Raw genomic sequence first — 12,347 nt, 5'->3', positions numbered from 1 at the left:
ATCTAGTGTACACTTTTAGAAGGTACATGTAGTGTAGAATTGTTAGCAATTTATGTACGTATGTTATTAAGGTTATTTTCATTTTTATCTTCATTTTTTATCTGCATACATGTTATATATATATACATATTTTTTAACATATGTATAGATACAATATAAATTTTAATATTTTAGACACATACATACATTTTAAACATAATAAATTGAACAAACAATTGATTTTTGGCACCAAAATTTTGGTTTATAAGGAGCTATTAACTTGCAGTTAATTGTTTCTGAGGAAGTCTGTGTCAAACAGATGAAAGTGCTAAACCTGGATGTATTGAGATCTCTGTGTCTTAAATTTATCACGTTTGTTCGTATTTTGGAATAAAGTGAGGCTGTCGATACTTTGCTGTGTGCCTCTCGTCTGTTCGAGCTAAGTGGATCTGTTGTCTGCATTTTTGGATTGGTTTGTTCACCTTGCATTCTTTCTGTGTTGTGATATGGCAGACACAGCACCATCTGAGGCTTCATTGAGCAGAGAGGAGTTCACTACACTGCGAGCGGAAGTTACCACGCTCCAGGCGGATGTAAACAAACTGTTAGAATTAGTTGGCAAGCTAGCCGATTCGGTGCAGTTGGGTACTCGAATGGCTACACCGCCAACATCCGAACGTACCGGAAGTACACCAGCTTATCTAGCTGAAAGGATCATTCTTAACAGTCAAGGTGAGATACCCAATGGACAAGCGGAAGCTTGTGAACTAAAAACACCATAGACGAACCTGGATATTAAAGAAACCAATGACATTGGTTTATCCGAAGCTGAATTCACTTTTGACTTCAGCCTGTTTCATCATTCGGAGGAAAACCATCGATTAGGAGCGAGACCTAAGCAGCGTGATAATTTAAAAACATATTCACATATCACCGGTAGAGGTGTGGAAAACAATAAAGGTACTGTTACTAAAAACATCATTTCTAGCCCCAGCAATGGGTCTAATAAGAGACTGAATACTGGGCATAATGTTACTAAAAGTAATAAGGGTATAGGGAATAAATTAAACGATGCTATTAATGAATTTATAGCAGATGATTACGACTTTGCAGTTAATGTTGAATACAAAAGAACACAGAGTAGAAATGTGTCCAGTATTGCTACAGATGGTTTAAAAGCAAAGAGTTATGTGTTGGGCAAAAAGTTGATTCATTTAAAATGCGCCAAAATTGACAATGCCTATTTAGACAAATGTATGAAAGCACAAATAGTACCTAAGGGTATACGTTTTTAACTGTCTTTAGGTATTGCATTTAAGAATTCTGTGATGCAGGAGTTTAATAAAATGTTCGACAATTTTGGTTGCATGCATATGAAAATGATTATGAAATTTAATGAGAAAATTGCTGCATTATTTAATGAACTTGAAGTGTTAAATGACGAAATAGTACATGATAGTGACTTCGAACAGTGGCAGGATTTATATTCAAAACAATTTCACATAGCAAAGAATAGGGCTAATAGTGTATTCAATAGGAAGGTGAGCAAGTTTGAAAGGGATATGGAACATTATAAGATTGGAAGGGCGTATATATGGCCACAACGTAAAGGTGATGACGACAACGCCTTTGACCAATATCACAATATAGGGAGAGGTAGAAACAATAGACACAATGTGGATACAAATTTTCAAGGGGGGAGATTCTATCCAGCCCCAAAGATATATCAAAGGAGATATTAAGCCATGGTAGTAGTGAGAATCTTACTTTGGGACTCAACTCACAGATAGCTAGGGTAGGTTTAGAGACATATGAAAGTGTTCCAGAGGTTCTGTCCATGGATTTTAAAATAGACTAAAGTATTGAACTGAGAGATAGTACCCTACCCAAGATACACACACATAGTGGCTTTAAGGTGTATAACTATACAGAAATTAAGATAACACAAGAATTTTTCACTTTATTTAGCAAGGGAATGAAGTACATTCCCACACACTTCAATTTATTTGACACTATCAAAGAAATTAAATTATTTTGCCGTAGATTGAATTTGGCAGTGCAATTTAATGACAAAAAGAATGGATACAATGAGAATCAACAGAGGCTTACTAAGAAAAGTTCGTATATTCCCATTACCAATCCACAAGTAGCAGTTTATGAGAAAGTGGTATGCAGGGACATATACGAGTTATATAAAAATATTAAGATCAATAAAAACGTCCAACAAAAGTTTTGTGACAATTTAATGGAAGCTGAGAGAAAAACTTTAGAAGAAATAATTTTGAACAAAAGTATCAGGATTATGAAGCCCGATAAGGGTGGAGGTATTATTATATTTGATTCCCTTCAGTACCACAATGAGATACATGAGATTTTGTTTAATTCAGGAAATTACGAGGAGGTTTCTCTCAACCAAATCAACATAGGATATAGAAGAATAGATTTGGCCATCGAAGAGTACCTTTTGGACAACTGCATTAATAATGAGTTGTATAATTTCATTAGGAATGAGTACCCTCGGATGGCAAATATAGTCGGAATACCTAAGATACACAAATGTATGGAAACCCCCCCCTTCAGACCTATTATCTCTGGATCAAAATCTAAAACATTCAGTTTAGGTGTCACTATAGACCAATGGACGAAGCACATACATGCTAATGTCCCCCACCTAATTAAAGATTCCTGGGATTTTCTCAGTAAACTAACTCCTCAGGTATGGGGAGTGGACATTACATTCATCACTGTTGATGTAAAAGACCTCTTTTCTTGCATACCCACATCTATAGGATTGGAATATTTCTGTAACAGCTTGCGTAAATATTCTGGATTAAGTTGGGAAAGGATCAATCTTATTTTAGATATGATGGGACTAATATTAGATCATAACTATATACAGTTCCAAGGTGAATTCTTCAGACAAACCAGAGGGGTTGCAATGGGTGCATCCTGTGCACCCATATTTGCCAACCTGGCCATGTTAGAGTGGGAGAATTTTTGGGCGATCTTTGGGCGATCTATTCATCATTTGGAAGGGACCGAGTGAGCTCATTCCTGATTTCATTACATATATTAACAACACCACAGAATTTTTGGAATTTACATATCAAACGGGTATTGAAGGAATTGCATATTTAGACACTTACATCAGCAATGTTGGTGATGGGTTTGTTTCCAAATTGTATAGAAAACCCACATTTTCTAATGACTACATCCAATTTGGTAGTTGCCATCCACCTTACATATTTAAAAATGTTGTAAAAGGGCAGTGCATCAGAGCAGCCCGTATGTCTTCCACTTGGGATCTTATGACTGAGGAATTGGATGTTATATACAATCTATTTATAGATAGAGGGTACCCTAAAAGAATGCTTGATGGTGTGGTTGAATATGTAAAACAACAATGGGGTATAAAATATCCCCCACTTTTAGGGAAAGTTTGGCCTGACAGTAAAACTGTGAAAAGGTTCCAAGATAGGAGGGTTTGTGTTATTATGTATAACACATGCTCTATCATTTATCACGAGGTGGTTAAGGAGATCCTTCGCAGACATTGGGACTTATTATCAAGTGTTGAAGCGATAGGATCCATAATTGGTAATAACCCGGTGTGTGTGTTAAAAACCTCAAACAATTTAAAGAAATTATTAGAAAGTGGGGTGTACAGAAACAAAATTGCAAACAACAAAAGGGGCACTAGTAAGTGTGGAACATGTGGACAGTGCAAGTACATTAATGAGAACAAGTCTATTAAATTGGATAATATTATCAAAAGTATTTGCAGGTGTAGAGCAGGGAATTGTAACACACAGAGGGTGGTTTATCTTGCCACGTGCTCACGGTGCTCAGCATATTACTTAGGCAAGACAGAGAGAAGGCTAAAAACTCGCATTTATGAACATATATATAAAAATCAATAAAGGCGATGTAAAAAATGCCCTTAGTAAACATGTTATTGAAAAAGGGAAAGAACATACATTCAGTTTTGCCATAATAGATCAAGTTGACATGTCAGTAGGTATTGGAAATTGGAAAGCGTATCTTGGGTTATTGGAGAGTAAGTGGCAGATTTTAACTGTGATGCCTAGCGTATCCTGGGCTAAATGAGTATATTAGTTTAAAACCATTCTTAATTTTAGATTAAGACTAGTTCCATAGTTGTTCATTTAGATTTCCTCCTTATAAGTCTTTACAAGACTTTAACTCGACTCTATCTTTTTGAATATAACAACCTTGTTAGTATCCACAATAGGGTGCAGTACAGTTAGTAACATTATAGGTTACTCATTATTGGTTTCTGATACATTTGACACTATGTATTGGACATATAAAATGAACTTGCACGGTCATTTGAAGCAAAAGTGTTTGGCATCTAGTGTACTTTTAGAGGTACATGTAGTGTGTAAATTGTTGTAATTTTATGCAGTTTTTGGTTTTTTTTTTTTAAGGTTTTTTTTTTTTTTCATTTTAAAACTTAAATTTTTTTTTAAAAAACCTTTTTTTTTTTCCAAAAAAAAAAAAAAAAAAAAAAAAACAAAAAAAAAATAAATAAAAAAAAAAAAAAAAAAAAAAAAAATAAAAAAAAAAAAAAAAAAAAAAAATAAAAAAAAAAAAAACATAAAAAAAAAAAAAAAAAAAAAAAAAAAAAAAAAAAAAAAAAAAAAAAAAAAAAAAAAAAAAAAAAAAAAAAAAAAAAAAAAAAAAAACCCCCCCCCCCCCCCCCCCCCCCCCCCCCCCCCCCCCCCCCCCCCCCCCCCCCCCCCCCCCCCCCCCCCCCCCCCCCCTCCCCCCCCCCCCGCCCCCCCCCCCCCCCCCCCCCCTGTTTTATTTTTTTAAAAAAAAATTTTTACCATAAACATTAAAAATTGGGGAAAAAAAAGAAAATTTTAAAACCAAAAATTTTTTAAATTTTTTAAATTTTTTTTTTTTTTTAAACACACAAAAAAAAAACAAAAAAAAAAAAAAAAAAATATTTTAAACCCAATTTTTTTAATTAAATTTTTTTAAACCCAAAAAACATTGGGCCTGATACCTTGGCCTCTAATCAAATTCTTGAACACATAACCCGGATGCATGCTTGTCCTAAAAAGAAGGGAGTTCCTATAACAGGGTTTCTAAAAACACCTGTGTTAATAATGCCTGAATCCAACTTCTGAACAAAAACATCTAAGAATTCAATAAAATCAAATGAAAACTTATAAGTAAAATTCAAACAGTGAGTCAATCTATTAGCTGATTCAAAAAACTCAATAAATAATTGCTGTGAACCTCCCCATAAAATAAACAAATCATCAATGAAACGCCTATAAAAAAGAACATTATCCTTAAAATAAGGTTGTAAAAATAATACTTCATCCTCCCATTGGGCTAGGAACATATTGGTGTAGCTATTGGCACAAGATGTGCCCATAGCCACGCCATGTTGCTGTAGATAAAAAGCTTGACCAAAAATGAACACATTATTACTGAGTACTGTTTCCAAAAAGAAACAGATGAGATCTATCTGCACTGTCGAGTGGATCATTACATTACAAGCAGACAGGGGTCTAGGGCTAAATGAAAAAGCATCTATTAAACCTGCTTTGAGCAGGAGGAGACTGCATAAATAGTTTTAGTATGAGCATGGTTGTCATTAATGTACTTGTGTGTATTTGTGTGTTTTATTCTGATGTATACATATTCTTTATATAATATTTATAAGTATATATCACATGTTTATATGTATATATATATATATATATATATATATATATATATATATATATATATATATAGCTCCTGTATTATTCTCCTGTGTATCATGTCAGTATACTGTTTTTGATCAGTTTTAGTGTTTCTTCTCTTTAAGAATGTGATTCCTTTAACTGATTTTTAGGTGGGCTTTTTTGATTATGTGTATAAAAGGATCCAATGTCTTTTGTGGTTATAAGGTCTGATGAAGCTATTTAGCGAAAGCGCTCACCTAAGTTAATTAAAGCTGTTGTTTTTTATACATTTTTATACATTTTTTGCATCTTGGACATTATTCTGCATTATACGTTTCCTGTGGACTATCATCTGGGAATTTTGGTGCCATGACAGCTCCTTGGTTTGTCTTGTTATAAACTAGATATGTTCTATTCATTGTTGTGTTGAGGTTTATATCCCTAGAGTGTGTAGCTCGAGTAGATTTGGTTTTGCTAAGATGGAGCATGTTCAACAATTCTGGGTTGGACATGGCTCTGAACGTTAGACAGAGATCGCCTCTGAGAAAGCGGTATGCAACAGAGAACAGTCTTAGCTTTTTCAATCGTGCTGCATAGGGCAACTGTTTGAGGCCAGTAATTCTCTTGATTAGGTACCTCTGTGGTCTCTCCAGCTGCTGGAGATGTCTAGCCAGATACATTCCAATCGGTGCATTGTACTCAATAATGGGTCTGATGAGGGAAGAGTAGAAGGGAACCATTACATCCTTAGATCTTGATGCGAACCCTATCATGATCAGATGGGTAACAAAGAAGGATTTTCTAACCACTTTGGCAACATGGTTATCAAAGGAAAGCTGGCTATCTACTTGGGTCCCTAGATCCCTTATTTCTTTTTCAGATTTCAGGGGATTACCTCCTATGTTGTAGTTTGTGGGTACTCTGTTTTTTCCAAAGGGGATTACTACGCATTTTTTTGCATTTAGCTTGAGACCATGGCTTTGACACCATGCATCAGTTTCATTTAGGCCCTTTTGGAGGATCTCCATGTCGGCCGGAGACTCTATTATAGCACCCGGTTTGCAGTCGTCTTCAAACTTAGTCAGTCACAGCCCTTCAGTGCTTGCCTGTACTTCTGAGAAGTATATGCCAAACAGGAGGGGCCCCAGGACAGAGCCCTGAGGCACACCACTCATTACTGGTCTGGATTCGGACATATGATCCCACTACTCTTACTTTATGGGATCTGTCTGAGAGCCAGTTTGCGATCCATCTTGTGACGTAAGGGTTTATGCCCAGGCTGGTGAGCTTATCAATAATATCCGAATGGGGAATGGTGTCAAATGCTTTAGCAAGGTCAAGGTAAGCCATGTCTACCTCCTTTCTCTTATTTATAGCCTGAGTAACTGTCTCAAAGAAATCCACCAGGTTCAGGAGGCATGATCTGCCCTTGACGAAGCCGAACTGTGTGGGGTCCACTGACTGGAGGTTCCCAATCTCTCCATTTATGAGTTCCATAATGATTCGCTCCATAGCCTTACAGATCAGACTGGTCAGGCTTATTGGTCGGTAGTTCCCAGGGTCAGTTGTGGCCCCACCCATGTGCAGCGGGACCACTGTTGCCATGCGCTATTCTCTGGGCACATATCCTGTGGAGAGGCTGAGACTAAACAGGGTATTAAGATATGGGGTTGATTCCTTTTGGAGCACAGCCTAGAACACCATCTGGCCCCATGGAGGCAGTGTTTTTAGCTCTAGATAGAGCCTTGTTAACCAACGTATCACTAATAATTGGACTTACACAATCCCCTGCAATGGTAATAGGCCCTGTAGGTGGTGGTGGTGGGGGGGATTTGCACTGAACCTGTCAACCAAGATGTTGGCAATGTCAGAAGGGGCAGTGTATTTTGTTCCATTTTGTACTAGCTCAGAACAGACCTGAGCATTGTCATTTGGCTTTTTGATGTAGCCATAGAAGGCCTTATGGTTATCCTTGGCATCCTTGGCAACTTTCTTTTCAAAACTAGCTTTAGTTGACTTGATGAGGGCCCTCAATTTCTTACTAATGCTGATCAGGGATGATTTTTCTACTTGAGATTTGGCCTTTTTTTGTATAAGTCTCCTCCTTTTATTGTAAAGTTTGCTTATGGCCGGGGTCCACCAGACTGGTTTCTTCTTTCTTGAGGAAGGAGTCTTGGTTTTATTTAGGATACCATGGTCCATGCAATCCTGAAGATGCATATAGAGTGCCTTGGTGTAGGATTCCGCATCCTCATAAGTATTATTTTACTGGACATTTCCCAATATACAGTAGAAGGTGCTGTTATTTGCATGTCATCTAAGTTTGACATATTCCTGTCTGAGCAGCACATTGACTTTACATATGTACAGTATTCTCAGACATCAAATTGCATCTGTGACCACAGGCGCACAATGATCTCCCTAAACAGCTCCTACTGTTAATCTTCTGTCAGACTGCATGTGAGGACTGCTTTTGGTTTAGTTCATACCTGTATATATCTGAACTTTGCCCTTTTACCCACTGTAGTGCAATCTCGGAGTTGGTATATTTAGTTGGGGGGCTGTGGAGGGTGTGGGCGGTGAAGCCCCCCATTTTAATGGGTTTAATTTGTGTCTGTTTGTTTTGTTTTTCCATGGTGGCCAAATGGTTTGTTTCTCTAAGAAAAAATATCAGTGATACGTGGATTCACAACAGTAAGGTTTTGTTGAAGTCGGTTAGCTTTTTTAGTGGTTTGGGTAAGTGTAATTTCAATTAATGAAAGTAGACCCATATATATATATATATATATATATATATATATATATATATATATATATATAATATGTGTGTGTGTGTGTGTGTGTGTGTGTGTGTGTGTGTGTGTGTGTGTGTGTGTGTGTGTGTGTATATATATATATATATATATATATATATATATATATATATATGTATATATATATATATAAAACACAATAAAACCTAGTACTAAGGAAATGTAGTTTTCCAGCCTTAAGAATAGAAGCTCTGACAAGAGTGAAAACACTCATCTTTTGTTTTCATTTAAAGCACTACCAGCTTGAATCCTGTTTTTTTGTTTTAATAAGAATGTAAGTGATCTTTAACATAGATCTTACATTAGTATTTATGCCAACAGTATATTTGAGCCCATTATATGCTGTTATCATTCCTGTACAACTGTTTTTCCTTATTTGTTGGTGTATATATATATATATATATATATATATATATATATATATATATATATATATATACACACATAGGTGCAGAGCCTTGTATTTCATCAAAAGTGAGAAAGTCAATATAGTTGATTGAAAAAATCAGCTGATCAAAAAGTACTGTTTTTTTCACCCTGTGATCACAATGCAGTGCATTTTCCTCACTGTAGTGCGATCTCAGAGTTGGTATAAATAATTAACAGGAGGTTTGGAGGTGCAGCCCCACACATGAGTGGTGTAGAGGGCATTGCCCCCTTGCAAAAATACTGGTTGAGTGTTTTATTTTGAACCTTTGTGAATTGATATTTTAGTGTTTTGACCATGTGAGGTCAACAAAGTTAGGGTTGATGTTTCTGCACATTGATGAACAATTACCAATCCATATATAGATACATAGATATATAGATAGAGATAGATATGTGTGTGTGTGTGTGTGTGTGTGTGTGTGTGTGTGTGTGTGTGTGTGTGTGTACAGAAATAGGTCGATGACAGTACTGATTATGCACTGCTATTAAGAGAGCTTTCAGTATGTAAATGTGCAATAATCATCTCATATGTGCTTTCCTGACACTTTTAATGTGAGTTCTTCTGTGGCTTACCTTGTTAATGGAAGTTAATGTTAATGGACAGTCTAGGAGAGTACCACTTAACGAAATCATGTGTTCAAATCCCTTGCTATATACTTTTTTCTGCTTTCAGTCTGTAAATGTGTAGCAATCAGCTGAAATGTGTTTTCTTGGCATACCACAATGGAAAGGGAAGTGAAAAGTGCAAACTCACATTAAAACAGGACACTAAAATATAAAAAAATAATAAGAATTAAGCACTTTTGTCTTCCAGGATCAGGCTTCATCATTTGTATTCTGACAACCTCCTCTGTTTATTTTTAAGTGTGTGCTTATTGGTACCCTTAGTGTGACTCCTGTTATGACTAACCTTGTTAGAGAAGTGCAGGATATAATGAAAGTCGACAAAGCTGATGAGTCAAATATCCCATGGTTTCATATTTTTATTTTTTTCATGATACTTACGTTATAGTACAGGTACATTGATCAAACTCAGATGTTGTTAAGGCTATTGTGGGTTGGTACATCATGTTACTTTACTGTATCCCACCTTTCATGTCTGAATTTTACATATTGTAAGTTCAAGAAATTCACACTGATATATGTGAGTATTTCATATCCCTTCCTCCATTGTATTCTGCACCCCTGCTTTGACCAGCAGCTCCATTTTCAGTCTACTGTCTGTTTCTGTTGTCCTACTACCACTTTGGCATTCCACACTAGGGCATATGTGACTTATTACCTTACATTGGATATTTCTCTGCATATCTATTGCCTTCATTTACAACAATACATCAACAATGCAGCTTTACTGTGTGTGCACATAGCCTCTTGTTGACTAACATAGACACTTGTGCATGGTCAATGCTTATAGCAGCTGTTGGTACTTTACTCTGGCTGTAGGGTAGTCTCACAAAATCTTGCCACATAGTTCTACTGACACCATGTTTAGAATCTCATTAACACACACACACACTGGCCTGTCTTTAACCATAACACTTTGGTGTTTTTTTTTTCGTTTTTTTTTTCAATTACCACTTTTCTTGGTTTTGACAGGCCTAAGGGGTCAAGGTGCACAAACTTTAAACAGTGATGGCTCAGCCATTATCTCAGACATGTAATTTCTGAATACACATGTGCGCGTGTGTGTGTGTGTGTGTGTGTGTGTGTGTGTGTGTGTGTGTGTGTGTGTTTGTATTTGAAAGAGCCACATGAAGGTAAGCCTCTCTAAATGACCAAAACAGACAAAAATACAACATTAATTGCATGTTGTTAATTAATTTTTTTTTATTTCTAAATGGCAGGAAGGTAGGTGGCCAAATTAGCCATTAATAAATAACTTACATAATCACAACAAACTGTTCCATTTCTAAAATGGATAAATAAATATAGAAATAAATTTACAAAGTATGCTATGACAAACTAATTTTCATAATTCATAAAAATGCATTTAGCCCTGGGTATGTTGGCAGTAGTTCAATCCATATGGCTCATTGGGTGAGTAATCATAATACCTGATTTATAATATTAAAGTACTTGTACTGTTTTTTCATTTTCATTTTACAGTCTTTGAAATCTTGTTTGATGAATTATGTTTAAGCACAGAGAATTACATAATCTGCCTGTGCATTCCATAGCCTGTCATTCCTGCTTGTGAAGCCCCTTTGTTACTTCCCATCTGAAGGCTGATCACAGTTTGGCTCTGTCGAAGTTGATCTTCTGAAAATTCACGTCGGTGAGCTTGTGCTTTTCTGTCAGAAAATGATAAACATAAGATAGTGGAAAGCACAGAACAGTAGCTTATGCAAAACCAAGCAAAAAACATATTCAACTACAATGAAGAGTTCTTTGCCTTAGAGAATACCTCATGCTTTAATTATTTTCTGCTAGACAAGAAAATAAACAGTTAAGCAATATTCCCATGGATGATGCTATTAACTCTGAGGTTAGAACTGAATATGCTGTAGTAATGAGCCATGCTGACTTTAACAGTAGTCTTCCCACCAAAAAAATGCTTAAGTAAAAATTCAGAAATACTAAGAAAATGTTGCTAAGAAATAATCAAAGTTCCTGTTTATATATATATATATATATATATATATATATATATATATATATATATATATATATATATATACATATATATTATATGTCTATATATATATATATATATATATATATATATATATATGGAATCCGTATGGATCACCGAACGACAACATCACCAAAACAGATTCGGCCAGGCATACATGAATGAAAGTGCTTTTCACCAAAGAAGTAGCTTTGCTGCGTAAGTATGCCTGTTGTGGAGAACGCACTACAGTAGGGATAAGGGAAAATTCCCTTTTCCCCACTGTAGTGCGACCTCGGAATGAGAATATTAAAGTAGGGGGGGTGTGGGGGGCTTGCCCCCCTGGAAAAATGTAAATGTAATGTATTTTTTTTTAACACACTTTAACGAAAACGCTTTTTTGGTGAAAGAGCTTTTGTTAAAGTATGTTCAGTGATTGTGGATTCAGACTATTGAACTTTCGTTCAACAGTCCTAGATCCATATATATATATATATATATATATATATATATATATATATATATATATATATATTTCTATGGATATAAAAGAGAACATAAGTACAGATATGACCACAGGCACCATTAATGGGGGTGAGGGGATCCAAGGTAAATATGTCTTCTATGTATTGATGTCACCCCCTCCCCTACAGCCAAACAGATCTGCCCTGCAATACAATACCAACTATTGCAAGTCCCATAACCAGGACCCGTCACAACATGGGCACAAGACGTTAACAGTAATCCATCCCCCCTGTATAATGTCAGGCTGGTATTAATAACATATCATGCAGTACAGTCTGGCTACCA

The 12,347-nt window shown here is 35.9% G+C and overlaps 1 protein-coding gene across 2 annotated transcripts in view; it reads right to left on the bottom strand.

Annotated features, from left to right (window-relative positions):
- Positions 1-9,891: 9,891 nt before the first annotated feature.
- TAGLN3 (transgelin 3) overlaps positions 9,892-12,347 on the bottom strand; it is a 389,325-nt gene continuing 386,869 nt past the window's right edge. For both annotated transcript variants that reach the window (XM_044072509.1, XM_044072508.1), the window contains exon 5: positions 9,892-11,217. In XM_044072509.1, coding sequence (XP_043928444.1) covers positions 11,076-11,217 — 142 coding nt within the window. In that variant the 3' untranslated portion in view covers positions 9,892-11,075. The remainder of the gene's footprint in view (positions 11,218-12,347) is intronic.

The sequence above is a fragment of the Protopterus annectens genome, chromosome 5.part0 (assembly GCF_019279795.1).
Source record: "Protopterus annectens isolate FY-2018-M chromosome 5.part0, PAN1.0, whole genome shotgun sequence".
NCBI classification, from domain to species: Eukaryota; Metazoa; Chordata; order Ceratodontiformes; family Protopteridae; genus Protopterus; species Protopterus annectens.
Note: the sequence above shows the minus strand (reverse complement) of the source record. Positions and strands in the feature narration are given on the sequence as shown.